Genomic DNA, 21,995 nt, shown 5'->3' with positions numbered 1-21,995 from the left:
ATTTAAAAGTTCAAATCTCTCTAAACCTAAATAAACAAACCAGTGATAGATGCGATGACAGTAACTTGACGCAGATCAGTCCACCCATCTCGGTTCTTGGTCGCTTTAGCCAGCACGATGATAACCCTCACAAATATGAAGATGTTGACCGCCATCATCAGCATTATCGGTGCTACGAAGAAGTACATCCGTCCACGGTGGTTCAGGAAACAACTGAGATTAAAGTTTGTTTAATAAGACCTAAGACCTTGTAATTACTCTAATATTACTATTAGTGTTGACTACGTTTCTTTTGTGGTAACCGATTAACACTTAACAGATGTGATCTATTATTCACATCAATCTCTCGATGAGTTATACAGATGTAGATGGTTTGAAAATGTGAAGATGGAAGTTTCAGTTCATTAATAATTTACCTACCATTGGGCCTTAGAAGACGCTTATTTGGTCGGTGCAGAAAAAAAGCGAAATATGAAAGTAAGACGAAATATTAAGGATCCCTTCTTTGAATAAAGAAGAATGCGGAGGAGGCAAGTAGGAGAGGGAAGATTTACGCAGATGAGAAATATATCAGTCAGGGATTCCAGTAGGGGGTGATGGAGACAGACTCCTATAGTTCCCAGCAGAAGGAGGGGGCGATGGAGACAGACTCCTATAGTTCCCAGCAGAAGGAGGGGGCGATGGAGACAGACTCCTGTGGGAGGATTCTAGCCTCCGGGTCCGGGGAAGGTTTGCTGCATGAACTCTACCAGGGGACTGTGTGGGAGAAGCCAGGAACACCTCATTCCGTAATCTGAATCCTTGTACTACAAAAAACAACAGGTACACAAGAAGAGATTTCAGGAGGTAGTACATTGTGAAGGAGTAAAAATCTGTTTCCTGGACGACATCATCTGGAGTTTCTTTTATTACGTCACCAACAAATTCCCTGACGTCATCAGGTGATGTGGCCATCTGGTGAGGTGAAAGTGAGAAAGTTGCACGAAACGGGAAAGATACAATACGAAGTGATAAACATTTCTAAAAGTGTACTTAATGTACAGTGTGTACAATCAGGAAACAGAACAATGCGGTGTTGTTAACGCGTAGTTCGAGCAGCCTGCAGCGCATAGAATTAGGAGTAGTGTTAGTTACAGTCATACATCAATATTAAAGCGGTGTTTATAAAATGTTGTACATCAATATAAAAGCTTTGTAGATAAACTGTCGTACATCCACAGTTTTTTGGGAAGGACGACTGCGCTATAATCTGCAGTCTCCAAACCTAAAATTTAGAAACTAACTAGTATTATAGTAGTATACGGGGATGATATATGTAAAGATAACTTAAATAACCTAAGAACGAAGTGAGGCGACAACGTTCACGGCCAGGTAACAATATGTACCGTTTAGCACATGTGACGATACATTCATTTGGCACATGGTGAACGGTTATAAGACTAAATGTACAAAAACACTGATTTGGCAGTTGGCACGCGTCTGAGCAGTTAAAAAACTGTAAAAAGTAAACATCAAACAGCGGCTTAACTGCCATCAAATTCGACTTATTTAACCAGTACAAGCTGGAGGAATTTACAAAACATACAAATGAAAATTTAAAACTTGAATAGAAGAAGGGATAATAATAATAACTTTAACTTATCATTACAACGTTCCAGACCGAAATACCAAAGCAACCATAATTAATATATTAGAGGTTAAAATAATGATTGTACAACACATTTAATGCAGAACATTACAGTTTACACAGAGAGAGAGAGAGAGAGAGAGAGAGAGAGAGAGAGAGAGAGAGAGAGAGAGAGAGAGAGAGAGAGAGAGAGAGAGAGAGAGAGAGAGAGAGAGAGAGAGAGAGAGAGAGAGAGAGAGAGAGAGAGAGAGAGAGAGAGAGAGAGAGAGAGAAAGAGAGAGAGAAAGAGAAAGAGAGGCAAACTGTTCATAACGGCAACGTGCTAACTGTAACTCAGCGTGTTCTGTGCTGTAATGTAACCGTATATAAACCCTCACTCTTAGAAGAGGAGAAACTATGAAACTATGTAACAGGAGAAACTATGTAACCTCTAAATCTGGCTGCTAACAAAGGGAGGAGAACCTGCTGATGTCACCCTACTTCCAACAACTATAGGTACTGCTCCGTTTCCCGCTCATTGGACCAATGAAAGCATGTTTATGTTATGTTGCAATAGAAAATGATTACTCCCTTTTGCCATTAGGGACACGTCAGTGGTCAACAACCAAATGGAGGAAGAGTTTTGAAAATGACTTTAAGTTAAATGCAAGTGTAACTTGTAAACGGGATGTCTATAAATTGTTTTATTTTCAAAATGAGTTGGTGTAAATAAATGGCGTACAATAGTTCAGTTGGAGTATTGTTTGATTTCAGTAAATAGTAGTGCAGTTTACCGCAATTAGTAAGGACGATGGTTCTTATTAAATTGGGCACTTTACGCAATATATAATCTTCCATGAGGTCGTGTACTAAATCTCCCTTCGCAATTTCTTTGTTTACCGTTCTCCTCTTTTTGTTAGTTTTAGAACTGCTCGATGATAGCCATCGTTAACGAATAGAATAATAGATACAACTGATATAGAATATATAGATATAGAATTATAATGGAAACCACCTGGTATGACTAGGTAAGTAACTCTCTAGCCATGCAACCAAGGTAATTAGCACCGCCACAATTAAAGCACCAGTTACCCTCCCAATAATGGAAAACTTCACATGCGACACGTTGTTGAGGGCTGGAAGTTTCGTTTTCAAAAACTGAGAATTGGACAGAAAATGGGACAATATGATTTTTCAATTTCCTTCGGGATTTTGAATTCCAGTAACCCAATTTGGTCTCATTTAACTGACTAATTGGTCACTGGGCAACATTTTCATCAAATCTGTAAAATTTCTGTTCAGAAAATATCATATTTGAAAATGGGGCAAAAATTGTAAAATATCAATTTTCGTTTTGTAAAGATTTCTGTAATTTGGTTCCTCCGACCTGAATCAAACTTCAAGCACCTCAATTGTGTCACATGGCATCTATAGTTAACTGCCACTAAATTCGACTTGTTCAACCAGCAAAATCTGGAGGAATTTACAAAATATGTAAATGAAAAGTTAAAACTTGAAAAGAAGAAGCGAAGGAATAATTACAACAACTTATCAGCACAAAGTGCCAGACCGAAATACCAAAGCAACCAAAATAAATATAATGATTGTTGGACACATGTAATGCAGAACATATCACCAAAGAGAGAGAAGCAACGTGCTAACTGTAACTCAGCATGTTCTGTGCTGTAATGTAACCGTATATAAACCCTGACTCTTATATAAGCTTAGAAGAGGAGAAACTATGAAACTATGTAAGAGGATAAACTATGTAACCTCTAAATCTGGCTGCTAACAAAGGGAGGAGTATTTGGTAAGTTCCGCTGCTGTTACACGCTTGTAAAACCAGCTGTTCTATTCAAATCTTAATGTGAGTAGCTGTGTACATATGCTGGTCATTCAGTCGAAAAGAGAGAGAGATAAGAAACCAACAACCAATGTATATAAAAATAAAGAGAGCAGCTGAGAACGTGGCTGATGTAACCTTACTTCCAACAACTGTAGGTACAGAGTAACAAGTGTTGAATTACCAAGCTGACAACACTCCGGTGCCGTCTAAACTGTCGACTGAGTACAACAGAGGTGGTGTACATGTTCATTACTATTATATGAATATGTACAATGTCATCATGTCTCCAGTCATTAGGTAATAGGTTGTGCTGCCACGGGTTTGTTACTGTTAGAGGTATGTTAGAGGTAACCTAGTCTCTACTACCGGATATTATCCCTGGAATCATTATCTTATCATGAGACTGATAAACAGCGAACCTCTCCAGGATCTCATATGTTAGAGGTATGATAGATAAACTGTTGCAGCAATACGCAATAGTTACAGACAGAACAATGTGAAATGCAAACATCCCCAGGAATGTACCGTGTAATATGTAGGAAGTGAGATGATAATTTGTAGGAAGTGAGATGGTAATGAGATACAAAAGGAACTTGGCAGAATTTCGGCGCTTGTTTCCGGTCTGGGTTAGATAACTGCTGATTAAGTTCTGGAAGTATCGTTAAAGTGCGCTGGGAGAGGCATCCCTCTTGCGACACAAAAGATAAATTATCAGTTATCAACTTATCAAACAAGAGATGAGGTTGCAGTTGTTGATATGAATAGGATTGAGAATTGAATCCTTATTTCCGTTCCTTGCTGAGCCACAGACACCGCGAAAAGCCACAAAATACTACGAATACGTCTCTTACAAAGGAAACACACTAGACTACGAGTGACAACTTACTATTTGGCGGTCATACACACTTCATAGAGCTCGAATCCAGCGACGAAAGCGTCCGTCAGCACAGTTATTAGACAGATGAGCGCAGGGAAACCCCAGGAAAAGCAATGGGCAGCTATTTTCAACTTCTTGTGGTTTACTCCGAACACGATGATCAGGGCTATGTAGAGGTTAACCCCCTCCACCAACATCCAACAAATGGAGGAGAGGAACCTGCGGGTTTATACATGTCAAACTTTACAGTAATATTCTAATATACATATTCTACATTCTAATTGTAAATTTATCCCAACCAACGTAAATGAACATTCTGAGAATAATTTAAACAGCAGTCAGTTTGCATTATAAAAACTGCGCTTTATTTACATTTTTCCTCATATTTCATGTAATCCTGTACTTTGACCAATCAACAATTGTGGACATTTTCAATAAAAATATAACCATCTCACATGTAATGGATGAGGACAGCGAACACTTTACACACAACAAAGTTCTCTCTCCTGTCCAGTCCGACCAAGAAGACCAGCATAGCGAGTCCCAGAGTAAGTGCTAGACACAGGTGGATGTGGTAAGTAGGGTTCCGTCTCATCTTCCTGGGGAGAATAGGAACGTAGAACAAAGTTAAGAGAGTACTTCACTATACCGCACGTGTGCTTTTAAAGCCGCGCTTACATCATCTTAAAAGCAGGCTGGCTTATGTTATTATTAACGTGACTGTGAAAGATGGTCTGAAAAAGTTACAATTTCAAAGTATAAATAAGGAGTGGAGACTCCAACTCTATATCAACGAGTAAGAAGTTTTGTGAGATCACTGATAAGTTCACTGTAAGGCTCTGAAGAGTAACCATGAGCGCGAAGAATTCGAAGAATGTTACCCGATAGCGAGTCCCACAACAGTGAGAGTAAGACACAGAATAGAGAGAGAACTCCCGGTGATAGTCAGTACTGTCATGGCAGTTTGATGAGCCGGGCTGAACGAGTTGTTACCTACATTCTGGGAGTAGTTGGAGTGTTAGATCAACAAGCTTGTATAATGTAAAGGTGATAAACTGGTAAAAATGACCTCGATCATAAGCTTGTAAGGGGGATACAAATTTGAAACATAACTAAATCCTCTCATAACATTAAGTTTCCAGCAGCTGAATATCAAAAAACACAACACAGGTAACTAACCATGAGAACTGCAAAGTTAGTGAGATGGTCAGAAGAGCAGGAGACCCCAGAAGGGTTACAGCTGGTTATTTGCAGTCCAGTTTGACTCCACATCTGGGCCGCATCGTCCCAGTACACACAGTACGGTGTCCGGTCCTTGTCCACTCCCTAGTGGTCAACAGTTATTATTCAACAATACACATCGAAGGTATTATCATCATTAAACATATTGTGTAAATTGAAAACTTTGACAATGCAGGACAGCAAGAATGCAGCTCCTCGTGCATTATTGATCGCGAAACCCTTTTATACTAAATCACGAACTTCAGCTACTCCATCTCGCAAAGGAAATGAAGACTAAAGGATGAGGATTTTAACATACCCCTTGAGCAGACATAGTGAGAGTAGCAACTGGAGTAGTCCTCTTAGTTTTAGAATCAATATTAGTGGTCTCTGCAGCAGTCTCCGCGTCCACACTTCCTCCTAGTACACTGGACATTATGGAGAGGGTTCCCGTCTCAAACGGATTGCCAATAGCATCTGGGGTGTTTGTTAGTACTATCAGAGCAGTGAGGATAGACACATGTAGAGTTTAATAGATGACTGTTAATACTAGATTGTCACTGGATTATCACTGGAATGCCAGAGTGGGGGGCCGGGGAAGGGGGGGGGGGGGGGGGGTCAGTTAAGTTCAAAACTTATAATACCGCTGGAAAGTTCACTTACCAGCCACTACGACGTGTTCTCTACTGGCTATGAACATTTTACTGTTATTATAGACCATGAATGAGAGCTGTTTTGTCATCCTGGCTACGTCTCCTGCAATCTCAATAGATACGGTCATGGGCGCTGAAAATAAGTACACTGGTTAAGTTCTGCAGTATTATCAGTATCAGTTTTTGCATTGTTTTTAAGATATTATGAGATCGGGAATATTTTTCCGACTTTAAATTTAAAATTACATATATGCTTTTTAAAGAGCGACGAAACTTTTTAAAACCTGAAGTTCACATTCAAAAGCAAAACAAATTTTCAACACAATCCAACCAATCTGAAAATCTTACTCTCTTCCACCACGTCTGTCAGCTCAGCAGGTGTGTCATTCAAAGTTGAGCCGTTCCCACCCTGTCTAGTCATATGCCCAGTCCTCTTCTTGTTCCCTTCTGTATCCAAGTTATCAGTACTAAAATCCACTTCGTCTATTGGTGTAGACGCTTTCTTTGATAAGGAAAACGATACCGATCCGATCTGTGTGTCTAGAGAGAAATGTTTTATTATGTGGGTTAAAATATATGGAACATGCTGCGCTGGGATAATAAAGGTTTTGGGGCAGAAGTGAAGATATCTTAGTTTCTGTCTTTCTGTCATGACCCGGTATCAGAAGTGAAAGATATTTTAATTTCTATCTTTCTTTCATGACCCGGTATCAGAAGTGAAAGATATCGTAATTTCTATCTTTCTTTCATGACCCGTTATCAATTCGACGAGTAAAATTTGCAATGTTGCTTCAATGAATGGAAAATCTAAAGTTCTATATAAGTTATACCTGGTATATCCATAACCTTGATACCGACTGATTTTTTCTTCAGGGTAATCTCTTTACCAGCTTCCGGCCTCATCTTTTTGGCTGCTGATTCAATTGAGTCTACTAGCCTAGATAAATTAAGATTTAGATTTTTTTTTGAAATCTTCTAATCAATTACCATACATACATATTAAAACAATGGATTTTAAAAATGAGTCCTGAACGTAAATACTGAAAGGTGTCAGATATGGGGTCTCTCACATATAACAAAAATGTAGACAAGATGAACGTCGAATCGGGGAAAATTCATAGCAAATAAAAATGACCCAATCACTGCCTCAAGAACTCAAATCTATGGTTAACACTGCAGGAAGCTTGATTTTGGAAACACAAATTGAGACTCACTTTTTGGGTCCATTGGAGGCCTTCTTGCTGCTGACAATATCCTCGTCAGATACCGTTATTGTGAGAGTGTCGAACACATCCAACACACTATTAACCACCTGTAAAGTGTAGATAGGCTCGTTAGAGAGATAAGACGAGGGAAAAGGAGTGAGATACTTTTTAACCCTCACCATTGAGTTTCACCTCCCGGTTTTAAACTTTTGGCCCAACTTTTACCCTGATCCTAACAGCAAATGGTGGTGAAACTAACCTCTTACCAGACAACAAATACCAGATTATACAAATAATACAACTACGTAACACTAGTCTGCTTACCCCTTCAGTGATGTTGTCTACTTTGGTAATATTAGTAGAAATATCCGCAGCAAGGTTCACGTGAACAGTTCCCAGATCATCTGCTTTTGAAATCGCTACAGAGGTCTGTGAAGCTATATCCTCAACATTTTCATCAGATATTATCTGAATTTAAGGTATGAAATGTGGTGCAAACTGACAGAATAGGAATAAACAGATCGAAAGAGTCAGCAAGCCAATTAAATCGGTCAATTAAAAAACCAAACATTTTTTGACAAACTTATGGACCAGCTGACGAACCATTATGCAAACAGAATGTAATAAAAAGTTGAGAATGTAAGTAATGAGAATGTAAGCAATGAGAAGTATAACAACCAGAGGTTCCTACACCCCTGATAACAACTCACAGTTTCACTGTAGAGGATCTTGTATAGTTCCTGAGCAGCTTCCGATTGGAATGAACATGTGGCATTATCGTACTTAGCGGCATTGTTATCTGTATCACAGAGGGCGATAACAGTCTGGGGATATGGTTACTATGGTTACAACATTTAAACCTTATATAGCTTCCTTTCAATCTAAAAACTAACATCTTGTTATTAACAACACATAAGATTATAGACCTCAGACGACTCAATATATAAACGATTAGAAAAGTTAAGGCAACTACTGACCAAACTGAATGTACGGGGGGAAAAGCAGAAAAAAATATAGTTCTAACCAGAGGAAGGAACCTAGTCATGAAGCTCCCGTATGGACAAAGAGCGAAGTAGCCATCCTGATAGTTCCTCCAGGTATAGACACCTGAGAAGGGACTTTCTCCCTCTGGAGCCGTACATCCTGATTGTGTTGCTGTGGGGTGGCGAGTTAGGGGGAAGTTGGTAGAAGAACACTGAACAGTTTCAGGACAAATGTGTTTACGGAATTATTTCTGAACTGTCAGGAATCGGAGTTTGAAACTGAGATTGTGAACGATTTCATTATCCGTGGAGTACGACATTGAAAAGCGAGTGAAAGATTCAAATGAACTAACGGCATTGACAGTATTGTAATGAAAAGTGAGAGAAATATTGAACTAACGGCATTGACAGTATTGTAATCAGTAATGAAAACCGAGAGAAATATGGAACTATAAACGGCATTGACAGTATTGTAATCAGTAATGAAAACCGAGAGAAATATTGAACTAACGGCATTGACAGTATTGTTTTATATCCTTATCTCCCGGACACACAGCATCTCCAGCAGTTCCACCCACACATTCCCTTTTTATCAACTTCTGACAGTCCTCACCACAGTCACCCGACTCAGAGGTGGTCCAACCCTGTTTATCTGAGGTAATGTTAGTTAGTTTTCAGAGATGTTACTCGGATAATTTTATAATATGCATCTGCACCCCGTACTCCCTCCAATGTGTTTTTGAATATTGAATATTGATGCTATAATTTGATGGTTTAATATCGGTTCCGAAAAGTTGCTCGGATACCTTGAAATAACTTTGACACTATTGTTATCAGTTTTATATTCATACTAGTGGAACCCGTATCTACGGGCGGGACTTCACTATCGCAGTTGAATTGCAAAAGTATAAAGTATAAACAGTGCAAATGTTAAAATTGTGCAAAAGTATAAACTCGCTCAGCTGAAACCGAGCGCCCATCACTTAATACGCATCCAATAGTAATACTTAATAGGCTCCACTGCCAAATTACCTAATAGTAATTATGTAAAAAGCAGTAATTAAGGGAGCTGTAAATGGGGAGAGAGAGTGAGAGAGAGTGAGAGAGAGGGACAAAAACACACACACATGAATAATATGGCGTTAATTGGAGGACTTTATTTGTTCTGGAGATTTTACACTGAAACAAAAGAATTAAACTAACCGACAGCGACATTGAAAGTGTTGATTTGATCGTCCAGAGTCAGGTCCTCCCCTGTGCCTGTCAGGCCCTGTTTGGTTACATACTGTCAAGAAATAAGCATTTGTGTTCAGCTTCTCTGTGGATAAGTTTAAAAACCAGTGTCTCACGGGTATAGGACGCGAGGGCGGAAGTCGCGAGGGCGGAGGTCTCGAGGACGGAAGACCCAAGGGCGTAGGACTCAAGGGCGGAAGTTTCCTAAAAGGTTGGACTTGAGGGCGGAGGTCGCGAGGGCGGACGCGGAGGTCAATCACGTGACACAAGAGCGGAAGTTTCCTAAAATGATCACATGTCCTAAATGTTGGACTAGTAATACTACAAAACCTGCGACATCACACAACTTACTTATGATTGTATAAATTATACAGTCATTTTAGTGATCCTGATTTCGAATTCTTTGTAACTTTACTCAAAAAACACACAGGGTTATAGATAGCGCTTAAAGTTAATATAACTCAATGTAATCAATCAATTTTTTCAAAACCCGAATAAAATAATATCAACAATAACGTAAACATTTCACATAGCACTCTTCAGCAAATCAAGATACGTTAAAACATCATCCTCGTACAAATGGTAGTTCTCGACGATGCTGCTGAGTCTCTTATCCTTGTCACTATTGGCCTTCTTCCTTTTAGGCGGCTGCTCTCCAAGATAATTGGCTAAGATCTTCTTATCTGTTGAGGCCTGCTCCATCTGGACTGCTGCGATGAAGTTGAAGATGGTAGGGTTGGCGTGTCCAACGAGAGCAGAGAACTTCTTGTTCCAGGACTCCACCAAGTTAAGTTCGTTTCACAGTGCAATCTCTTCGTGTGGAAACGTTGATCTGATCCCAGAATATTATCGCTCGTGACGTTGTGATGTCCCCACATACCGTTGTGCGATGTGAGATCATGCTCTCGTTTAAACACAAAAGCACCCATGGTGATTTATGACGTGAGTCGAAGTTATGTGTCATGTGACTCGATTCGATAGTTTGAGTCACATGACACAAGGGCTCGAGCTCCTGGGATCTGATCAACTGTTTCCACACGAAATGTTTACGTTACTGTTGATATTATTTTATTCGGGTTTTGAAAAAATTGATTGATTTATAACATTGAGTTATATTAACTTTAAGCGCTATCTATAACCCTGTGTGTTTTTTGAGTAAAGTTACAAAGAATTCGAAATCAGGATCACTAAAATGACTGTATAATTTATACAAGTAATATAATTTATACAAGTAAGTTGTGTGATGTTGCAGGTTTTGTAGTATTACTAGTCCAACATTTAGGACATGTGATCATTTTAGGAAACTTCCGCCCTTGTGTCATGTGATCGACCTCCGCCCTCGCGACCTCCGCCCTCAAGTCCAACCTTTTAGGAAACTTCCGCCCTTGAGTCCTACGCCCTTGGGTCTTCCGTCCTCGAGACCTCCGCCTTCGCGACTTCCGCCCTGGCGACGGATTCCCTAAAACAGCTTGAAATACTGACCTTGACTGTCTTTGCCATCACTACTCCATCCTCATTTTTCCATCTCAAAAATGTGTCATCAGTGATTGCCACAGCTCTGCCGATCTCCCACTTGTCAGATGACACCACGAAGGTTGTGCCACACGGGTCGTCCTTGGAGCACTGACTAAAGGAGCACTGTGATGTCTCACATTTCACCATCCAGTTATTAAGGCTATTCTTGAGAATCCTACGTTGGGGAAAAGGTTAATGTCAGGATGGTTTTATTCGGAAAGTTATTAGTGCCATACATTCTCGTGGTTTTTACTAGGCTGAATTTTGTGCATTTTTAAATGATCAAAGTAGCACTCACACCGAAATAAACCTCTCATCCTTAATTAGAATTCTGAGGAGCATGGAAAAAGTGCGTCAAGTTAAGGAGCATGTTCACTGTTCAGGTCAAGATGTCAACATAGTTGCCACGGAAACAATACACGTCTTAAAAAAAAGACCCTACTCAGTTACAAACCTGACAGTGTCTCCGAACCTAACAGCTTGTTTGTCCTTTCCGTCAGCACTTTTCAGTTTTATCAGCTCCTCACCCACCTTACCCTCCTCAATAACATCACCCGCCCTGAAGGGAGTCCCGTACCGCAAAACACCACAGTGTTGGTGGTCCGGTGTCGTAGAAATCTTCACTCCTGAGTGGTTTAGATTTACTTTTCTGTCTTGCTACTGCAGGTCTTGCCAAAGGACCGCTAAAGGACCGGTTTTGCGTCATCAAGGGTAGGATTTGGAGCCTGATAGATGCTAAATCCCCATGATTATTATATTTCAAGTTGATTCCACTATTTATTATATAATTACCAGTCTAATGAAATTTTAATGTTTGACATGTTACAGTTAACACGTAACAACATCGACAAACCAGATGATGAGTAATGAAGAAGATCCCTCCATCTCAGAATGAGATTAGGTTCCTGGACTACAATCGGACCACACTTGAAACTGTCAGATGTTTTCTTTGTCATCTGTTTCATCTCGTCTGCTGATAGCAACTTCTTCCACACATTCAGGTTCATTATGGAGCCCCTGGTGATGTTAATGGTGACAATTTTCTTTCTTTTCTATTCCTTTTTAAGCTGTATCAGTCTGGCTGATGATTTAATACTGCTTCCAACAGAAACGTTCTAAATTTGTTAAGTCAGTTTAATCATCGAATAAAATTGTTTTACTGAAGTTCCCGCGCTACTCACTTTAAAGTTGTACTTGTAGTCCCCGAATAGCTCGCGTCTCCCTGCCGCCCCACATACAAAACTCCAGTGTTATTGAGTTTAGCATTGTACAAATTCTTCGGCCACACTGTAAATAAAATAGGCGGATGATCGTCAGGGAATTTTCGTGTTGTCACCAATAAACGGAGAGCTGCCTCTTAGATTATCACAACAACGGCTGGTCAGGCGGTAAGATAAGAGATCCAGTCAAACTTTTTGGAATTGTTGAATAATACTTAAGAAGGGAAATGCCATAACAGACGTATTTAATAACCGGGAAATTTTAGGTACAATCTTGGGAAACAAAACTCCACAACGCCTACCTGCAAGGGTTTTATCCGTAGAGATTGCTTCCCCGTCAACAACTAATTTAACAGTTCCTTGATCATTTGATGGCCCGGTGGCAGTTTGCCAAGCGATACAAACCGAGTGCCAGACACCATCCAACAGTTGAACTCCGAAGAAGTTTACTCGGTTGTGCACTGTGAACTCTAGAATATCTGAGGAATGATAAGAAAGTGGTCAGTAATCTCTATTAGTATCAATAATTGTACCATTTCTATATAAATTGCTTACTATTTCAGTTGATAAACCTTTAAATTTAAGGTCGAAATTTTACGTGCAATTCTATTGTGTTCCGAAAGATATTTTACCCTGTTTTTTGTTTTGAAACTGCCGTTAAAATGTATGCTATGAATTTGATCTTTAACTCTCATATTCAATGTCCATGATCAGACTGTGATCTCGAGTTCTCAGGGTTACTCCTTTTGATGGTATAACCTGTAAGCTGAATTAGTTTTATATTTAGGCCGGGTTTGTACTTGTAAATATATTGTGTACCAAATAGAAACTTGCCCTGTTTTGACACCGCCAGTAAAATTATGTTTTTGCGAATTTTACGTTCTACTCTCATGTTTTCTCCGTTTCAAACTCTCTTATTAACTTTGGTCGTAGTTGCTTACAGTTGACAAACTCACACTCATGCGGAAAGTGCCGATATTTTGATCGTTTAGGGGCCATCTACTTAGGACGTCCGCCAAAATCGCAGATTTTCAGACCACCCCCTCCCCCTGTCCGGGTGTGTCCGAATTTTCAAAACCACCTCCTCCCCCGGACGTCCGGATTTCCAGCTACTTTTAATAGTACAAATAAAACCAACTCAAATTCATTGTTAATAAAATTCAAAGAGTTGAAATAAAACTCAAAGAGTTGAAATAAAATTCAAAGAGTTGAAATAAATGGGACTTTTTCGTAAATTCTGCCAAAATTTCCGGACGTCCGGATTTTCAGAATTGTGAGGGGGCATCCAGTCTATAACTCATCAGTCCAGTCAGTCTAGCCAGCATGCTCTTAGTGAACAGTTAAATAATAGAAGCTTGTAATCTGTCGGCGAATGCTATAGACCCGTCTGTGCTAGTCTTTGCTTTGACTCTATTACTCTTGGTAAGAGTCAAAGCAAATACCCAGACCAATGACAAAAAATGCATTGCTCATGAGCATTGCAAGCGGAGGACCAGGGTCCCTGCTTTATTGTGACAAGCAAACCTGTCGCTAACTCTTCACGGATAGTAACTAAGACATTAGAAAATGGACTCGGTTATGTAGTTATGTCGACGCCACGAATATGTGAGAGCTGGGTTTTTGGTTTTATTTCTAGAACAGTCTCTATATTTATGCTACGCAAGTTAGTCTACGTGGCTTTTATAGTGTTATAATTGAAAAAAGCCCACAAATTAGGATTCATTTTAATTTTCTGGTATTTTTCGGCAGCCTCAAATTTCCTTTTCGTAACACCCGGTTCCAGCAAAATCAGGCAAACTGGAAAATAGATTGATATCCGGCCGTTTCCGGTACGGCAGCCAAAACCCCATACCGGTCGGTTCCTTTTTATAGAGGCTAAGCCTAGACGGCCCACGAGAGGATAGGATAGCATGAGAATATTTTGCTTCCTGAGCGGGGTTGTCGGAGGTATTAAGGTGTACACTTATAGGGGGGGGGGGGGGGGGGATATCAAGTGTTATGAGGGGAGGAGTCATGAAGCTTCAAGAGATATCTCGAGTTCGGCTGCTTAAAATTGGCCCAAAATTTCACCGATTATCCGTCTCCTGGCCATACAGCGATGTGAAAAGTTTGAAGAAAGTGGGCCTTTGAGTTTCGAGATATGCGCCTTTGTTACCCCCAAAATTGACCCTTTGGATAAGGTTTCCTGTGTTTGCAAGAATATCTTGAGTTCGGCTGCTTAAAATTGGCCAAAAATTTCACCGATTATCCGTCTCCTGGCCATACAAATGTGTGAAAAGTTTAAGTAAAGTGCAATTTGTAAGTCTCGAGATATGGGCCTGCGATATTGGCCTGAGATAGGGTTTTCGGGTTTTCAAGGGATATCCCGAGTTCGGCTGCTTAAATTTGGCCCAAAATTTCAACGATTATCTGTCTCGTGGCCATACAACTGCGTGAAAAGTTTGAAGAAAGTGTGATCTTTAAGTCTCGAGATATGGGCCTGCGATACTGGCCTGGGTTAGGGGTTTTCGGTTTTTCAAGGGATATATCAAGTTCGGCTGCTTAAAATTTGCCCAAAATCTCACCGATTATCCGTGTCCTGGCCATACAGCGATGTGAAAAGTTTGAAGGAAGTGGGACTTTTGAGTCTCGAGATATGCGCCTTTGTGACCCCCAAAATTGCCCCTTTGGATAAGGTTTCCTGTGTTTGCGATAGGAACCGACCAGATATCCGGCTGAATCCGGTTCCGGCCGGATATTCGGCTTCAATATCTGGTTCCGGCTCCGGTCCGGTTTCAGAAAATTTTGCAGATTTTTGCCGGATATTTCTTTTTAAAAAATGTATTTCTTAAATCTTGAAATGCATATTTTTCGTCACATTTTAACTCGAATCTTTAAAAAATCAAATGTTTTGACTAGGTGCGGAATTCAAAAAGCCGAAAGAATATTTTCGGATAATAATGAACAGGGTAGCATGAAACGTGGAGAAAAGTGGTTTCCAGAAAAAGTTTTGACTTAGAAAATTTTCGGTCCGAGTCTTTCTTGATACTTACCTCCGGTATCGAGAGCTCCCGCTTCCGAGCAATTGTGTTGTAAAGGGGAGGCCTGCCTTCCGAGATCGCACTACCAGGGGAAGCCTCGAGACCAAAACCTATGTAGTATAGAGGAGAACCGAACCTTATTACGAACAGTAGCTCTAGTAATGCTCTTTATCACATTTTGTTGTTATGATCCAGTTTTGGCTCCGAGTCAACTATTGTGCAGACAGCAGACTGCTGTCTAGTAAAAACGATCCAGCGATAAAATATGCCTGCATGCTAAAAAGGTACAATTGTGCCCTGAATCGGAAGCTATTGTGCTTTGATATTCAGACACGCATGACAAAAAGATAACAACTACGTCTCACACGTGCAATCGCGGGGAGGCCGACTAATTAGGAGACCCCCGATTATCAGGGTCAGATCATGTCACCAATTAGTGACGTATAATTATAATCGGACAGGATCTCAACAGCTACTTGACTCTGATGGATACATCTACTTTCGGAAGAAGGACAAGGATTCAGCCCTCACAGATGCCTGGCGGTGCTGCAAGCACAAACTTTCTACGAAGTATCCCGGTCTGTGCTATCTCTCCCTCTCAGACAATTCTCTAAATTCTCTGCTGTAGCAACCGATTTCATTCTCGGTATCATTTTGCATTTGAGAACCGTTATTCCAACTGATATCATTTCCTTTTGTTTGCGAAAAGGAGACACTGGCAACGGTCCACTCTTACTACTCTACCCAATTATGGGTTTTGGTAAAATATATAATAATAAGCTCCAGCAGTACAACATGCAAGTTTAATTACTCATAATTAATACACGTGCGACGAGCGGGCTACGGACATGACTTTAAATTTCTTATTACTTTATTATTATATTCATAGATAGAGATAAAAACAATGCATGTGCAAAGCGAGCATGTGTTGCAGACCTCTACGATCTGGAAGGGTCCATCAACAGTTATCACTGTAATCACTGCCTTGTGCCTAACTCAAGCTGTGGTGCGTGGGCAGCTGTTCTTAACTCTTTAAGATCTTAAACCCTTAGGAAAAATTCATTCGCCAGTAATAAATTATTTGTTGGCCGTGAATGAATGGAAAATGCGAGCGATCAATGTTAGTCCGCTAATTAATAATAACAGTGATTATACTTATACAATATACATATCTTAAGTAATAATCTCAATAAATCTGTGTGTGTGTGTGGGAAATTTACAATTAAATTCTACTGATGGATCACATAACTAATTATACGTCACTAATTGGTGACATGATCTGATCACCGAGGGACCCCTAATAATTGGGGGTCCCCTAAGTCGTGCAGCCCAATTGCGCTCAAGGGGTCTGGTAGGATATGCCAGTTGCATATCATTTCTGATAATAACTTGTTTACTCTGATCTTGTTACTTCTTGTTTACTCTGGTTACAACGTACTGCTTGTTGATTTGATATTTGACCTATGTGAATGTCTACTGCTAGGCCTAAACAGGAAACATCATCGGTATGGTTGTATTAATTTGCTCTTAGGAATGCGGAACTTATCGTGTAATTACAAACTATGGCTTAGTAGGATTAATATCAAAGTTGATAATGACAAAAGCCCAATAATAAGGATACATTAAAATTTTCCGGCAAGATCCGCGGCATCCTTATATTTGCCCTTCCTAACAACCGGTTCCGGTCCGGCAAAATCCGGCTAACCGGATAATAGATTGATATCCGGTAAAATCAGGTCCGGCAGCCAAAAGCTCATTCCGGTCGGTTCCTAGTTTGCAAGAATATCTTGAGTTCGGCTGCTTAAAATTGGCCCAAAATTTCACCGATTATCCGCCTCCTGGCCATACAACTGCGTGAAAAGTTTGAAGAAAGTATGATCTTTAAGTCTCGAGATATGGGCCTGCGATACTGGCCTGGGATAGGGTTTTTCGGGTTTTCAAGGGATATCTCAAGTTCGGCTGCTTAAAATTTGACCAAAATCTCACCGATTATCCGTGTCCTGGCCATACAGCGATGTGAAAGTTTGAAGAAAGTGGGACTTTTGAGTCTCGAGATATGCGCCTTTGTTACCCCCAAAATTGCCCCTTTGGATAAGGTTTCCTGTGTTTGCAAGAATATCTTGAGTTCGGCTGCTTAAAATTGGCCGAAAATTTCACCGATTATCCGTCTCCTGGCCATACAAATGTGTGAAAAGTTTGAGTAAAGTGCGATTTGTAAGTCTCGAGATATGGGCCTGCGATATTGGCCTGAGATAGGGTTTTCGGGTTTTCAAGGGATATCTCGAGTTCGGCTGCTTAAAATTGGCCCAAAATCTCACCGATTATCCGTCTCCTGGCCATACAACTGCGTGACAAGTTTGAGGAAAGTGAGATTTTTGAGTCTTGAGATATGCGCCTTTGTGACCCCCAAAATTGCCCCTTTAGATAAGGTTTCCTGTGTTTGCAAGAATATCTTGAGTTCGGCTGCTTAAAATTGGCCGAAAATTTCACCGATTATCCGTTTCCTGGCCATACAACTATGATGGTACGCCTGGGTGTCAGCTGGGTGTGGAACAGAAAGATGGGTTACAACCACGAGAGTAGTCTTCGGTATGTCAAACCAGTCTTGTCCAGCTCTTCAGTCAAAATTAGGCGTTTGGTGCGGTTTGCGAAATTGATAATGGTGGTGATGTGTTGGTTGTCAAATATGTCGTTGACGGAGAGGTAATAGTCCTGGAAATATTGAAATCTTATTTGGGCAATAGCTGGGTACTGTCCAAGAAAGTGCGAGACAGTCTCCTCATCGTCACCGCACATAGGACAAGCGCTGGTGCTTGATTTGCGAATAATGTGGAGGTGTTTGTTCAGTCCACAGTGTCCCGTGATAAGATGCATTGCAGTTCTGTAGTTTTGTCTGTTGTTGCTGACTGCTGAGTGTAGTGTTAAAATCTTTGATGATGTTGGCATGTTTGTGGCCAAGTGTCATTGTTGTGTGTCTGGGACCATCATTTCTCCATGATTCCAGGTTCAGTCTGGTGACTTTGTCGTCGATCATGCGTTTGATATATGATTGTGGGATTGGGCACTTCAAAGTGGATTCACTGGTTGTGCCAAGCTTGGCCAGCTCATCAGCGTTTTTTTTACTCCACAAACCGATGTGTGCTGCTCACCATCGGATCTCTAGAGTGTTAGTGGATCCGAGAGAGGTACTCGTAACAACACTCTCTAGTGGTTCTACTCCTCGTTGAGAGTGCGGAGATAGCTCGAATGGATGAGAGACTATCCGTCCATATGATGAATTGTGGTATAGCTTGAGAGGTATTTGCAAGCTTCAATGATGGCTGTGAGCTCTGTTTGATATACAGTTATACAGTGCTGAGTGCAATAATCGGGAAGCTTGAATGATCTTTCTTCTAGAGTGGTGTTATTATTGTCAGTTGTGATGATATAGCCAGCCCCGCTTCCTGAGTCTGAGATATTTTCGAGGGTGTTTACTGTTTTGAAGGGATTCTCTATATTCAAGGTTTTCAGTACCTAATAGCATGCAAAGAGATCATTGTTACCTTCTCTTGTTACCATGTTATCATATTCACTGTTATTCAAATTGGGTCGCCCATTGATAAATAGTCTGCTTTCACACTAATTTATTGCTAATCATGTGTCGCTTACAAAACGTCCTGCACCGCCACCACTTGATCCAAGCAGTAGTTTGCCGGCTCCTAAAAGCCGAACATTTCCGCTAAACAAGGTGATATATCGGCTGCATTTATACATTGCATTTATACATTGCATTTATTTTATTAAATCAAAGTTCTAAACAAGGGATAGTTAAAAAACAACGCCCAAGTCTAATCTTTCCCTAAAACAAAAACTAAAAATAAAGAACTTCATTGCAATTTCCGCCAATATCTCTTGTCATAACTCAAATTACGGAGATAATGCAGGTCAAAGATGTTATTCAAATAAAGATTTCTTTTACATAAATCATGCACAATCAGCGAGAATAGATTGCTTTGGGGTCTTCCTCTTCTCCCTGGTAAGTCCAGTGTATTGATGGCAAAAATGAGGGAAGAAAACGCTGGTCCGTCAATAGGACCCCGCAAAACATGTCCTAACATTCTCCACCGACTACGGGCCACTTTTTCTGACAATGGCTCAGCATTGCAGCGTTTATACAAGTTTTTGTTGGAGATGACTCCTGGGTACTTTATATTCAAAATAGTGCGAAGATGTCTGCGGTGAACAACATCTAGTTTTTCAAGGAATATTTTGGGGACGGCCCAACAGGATGAGTTGTACATAAGAACCGATACGACTAAAGCATTATACAGTATTAGACGTTTGTTTAGGGGCAGTTTATCACTCCAGGCCTTCTTGTAATTGTTAAAGGCAGCATATCCCAGGTTTATGCGACGCTGAATATCAGCTTTGCTACACAAGACGGACCCTAGAGTGATACTTTTCCTCCATGCTTCATTCCCCGACACTAATTTTCCATCACTGTCGACTTCACCCGTACTAGCTAAATAAACATGAGTGAAGTCCGTTTTGTCTTCATTGACAAAGAGGTTCCATTTCTCGAGTATAGCTGTTGCCTGGGGCAAAATAGCTCTCAAGTTGTCTTCCTCTTCATCATTGAAGTCAATATCATCAGCATATTCAGTGTCAAGTGGAAGGCCAGCAATAGTAATCGGGGGGATCGGCCTATCTAAACTGATTGTTATAGTCCATCTAAGTTCATTCAAAGCACCAGCCAAGACAAGGGTGAACAGACAGCCGGATAGACAGTCACCTTGGAAAGCTCCAAGGAGACTTAAAAACTCAGCTGAAAGGACAATCCTCAGCTCATCCTCAGTACAGCCACACAGTTTCAGGAGTTCAAGAATCGTAGTGCGTTTGATCGTGTCAAACGCACTAGACATATCAATGCCCATGCGATGATACTCCCATTTCTTCCTTTGGACAACTGACAGTAGAACTCGCTGACACCAAACAATATCAGCACAAGAACGAGCGCGTTTATATGCACACTGCCATGGACCAGTGAAGGCGTTCACTTTTTCTTCTATCCTTTTAAGAGTAGCCATAGACAGAATTTTTCTGGCTGCATTGGACAAGGTGAGTGGACGTAAATTCTTCAGAGGACCAATAGGTTTTTTTGGCTTCTGTAAGGGTGTTATAGTAGCCTCTCCAATGGAAATGGGGAAAGTATGTGTCTCGAAACAACTGTTGATGATTCCAGCATAATGTTCATGGACTGTACTTAATTAGCTCGTTGGACTGTACTTAATTAGCTCGTTGGGTATTCCATCGGGACCATTTGCCCTCCCATTTTTCAAGCTAGAGGTGGCTGCATGTATTTCAACTCCAGTAAAAGGGACATTGAGAGCACGTGGTAGACCCTCAAAAGGCTCGAGAGGTTGCTCATTGCGAGTCAGCTGTTTTTCGAGATAGTCTCTAACAACAGAAGCTTTCATGTCGTCAGATGCAATCAAACAACCATTTTTATCATGAACACCAATCGAGTTATTAGGTGGTTTACTTTTCTGAAGATGTCTTACTGCTTCAAACATTTTCCTTGAATCGTTTGTGTTAGTAATATCACTATAGGTCTGATCAGCTTGAGCAGACCTCACTTCAACTAATCTTTTCTGGATACTATTAGTGAGGTGGTTGATGGATGACCTCAATGTAGTTCGATCAAGAGATTGATTATTGTTAAGTAGCTGTCGGAGATCGTGACGCTTTTCAACAAGCTCTTTGAGAGTGTCATCACTGCTGTGATGTTTCAAGCGAGCTTTAGGTTTTGGGCCGATGGAAACATTGGCAGCATCACGAATATGAGACATAAGATTTTGAAGGTCGGCATTTGGATCGTTGCTGGTCGCAAAATTTGAGAACTTGCCTTCAAGGGCCAAGTGATATTTATGTTGCATATCTTCGTTGCTTACAAGTTCTGATATATTATAAGAAGGAACACGTCGTTGTTTAGGTTTGAAACAAAGATGAATGTTGCTGAAATTGATGCGAGCAATGACAAGTCTATGATCTGAAAATGTTTTAGTACCAGCATAAGTTCTTGATTGAGTCAAAAGACACTTAGATCTATTTCGGCATAGTATGTAATCTATTTGAGAGTATACAGGCAGTGTCTTCTTACTGTACCGACCAGCTGACCAATCCTTTCGCCAACCAGTAAATGATGTAACACGTCTGCTAGGTTGTATAAAACTAGTGTTCACAGCAAACAGATTATTTTCTGAGATAAAATCCAGTAATCTAGAACCATTTTCGTTCCTTACTCCCATTCCGTATTTCCCCATATATCTACCAAAACCCTGTTCAATATCAGAAGGGGATAATTTACCCAGTTTTGAATTAAAGTCACCCAGAAATTGCAACTCCACATTAGAGGGTACATTCTTGGCCTCTCTTAGCTGCCCATAAAAGTTATCCAAAACAACTGGATTTTTACGGACTAGCCCCTGATGTGGACAGTAGGCATTGATCACCCTGCAACGTAGGGGTGTACCGCTACGTGAGGGGATGCAAATATCGACATAGCATACCCGGTCACTGATGTACTTCCAGCAAACCACATAGTTCATCATGCGAGGACTGATTAAACCCAAGCCTC

At 40.6% G+C, this 21,995-nt stretch overlaps 1 protein-coding gene across 8 annotated transcripts in view; it reads right to left on the bottom strand.

Moving 5' to 3' along the window:
- Window positions 1–21,995, bottom strand: part of LOC134816455 (uncharacterized) — an 88,511-nt gene that overhangs the window by 6,950 nt on the left and 59,566 nt on the right. For all 8 annotated transcript variants that reach the window (XM_063825300.1, XM_063825297.1, XM_063825301.1 and 5 more), the window contains 20 exons: window positions 12,662–12,838; window positions 12,321–12,426; window positions 11,993–12,156; window positions 11,594–11,765; window positions 11,107–11,314; window positions 9,595–9,661; window positions 8,903–9,043; window positions 8,433–8,563; window positions 8,119–8,232; window positions 7,733–7,876; window positions 7,418–7,515; window positions 7,034–7,140; window positions 6,552–6,743; window positions 6,214–6,336; window positions 5,870–6,027; window positions 5,509–5,655; window positions 5,211–5,329; window positions 4,785–4,928; window positions 4,339–4,548; window positions 41–213 (listed from right to left, as the gene is read on the bottom strand). In XM_063825300.1, the coding sequence (XP_063681370.1) occupies window positions 41–213; window positions 4,339–4,548; window positions 4,785–4,928; window positions 5,211–5,329; window positions 5,509–5,655; window positions 5,870–6,027; window positions 6,214–6,336; window positions 6,552–6,743; window positions 7,034–7,140; window positions 7,418–7,515; window positions 7,733–7,876; window positions 8,119–8,232; window positions 8,433–8,563; window positions 8,903–9,043; window positions 9,595–9,661; window positions 11,107–11,314; window positions 11,594–11,765; window positions 11,993–12,156; window positions 12,321–12,426; window positions 12,662–12,838 (2,895 nt within the window). The remainder of the gene's footprint in view (window positions 1–40; window positions 214–4,338; window positions 4,549–4,784; window positions 4,929–5,210; window positions 5,330–5,508; window positions 5,656–5,869; window positions 6,028–6,213; window positions 6,337–6,551; window positions 6,744–7,033; window positions 7,141–7,417; window positions 7,516–7,732; window positions 7,877–8,118; window positions 8,233–8,432; window positions 8,564–8,902; window positions 9,044–9,594; window positions 9,662–11,106; window positions 11,315–11,593; window positions 11,766–11,992; window positions 12,157–12,320; window positions 12,427–12,661; window positions 12,839–21,995) is intronic.

The sequence above is a fragment of the Bolinopsis microptera genome, chromosome 6, assembly GCF_026151205.1.
Source record: "Bolinopsis microptera isolate Bmic1 chromosome 6, MBARI_Bmic_1.0, whole genome shotgun sequence".
In the NCBI taxonomy this organism is placed as follows: domain Eukaryota; kingdom Metazoa; phylum Ctenophora; class Tentaculata; order Lobata; family Bolinopsidae; genus Bolinopsis; species Bolinopsis microptera.
Note: the sequence above shows the minus strand (reverse complement) of the source record. Positions and strands in the feature narration are given on the sequence as shown.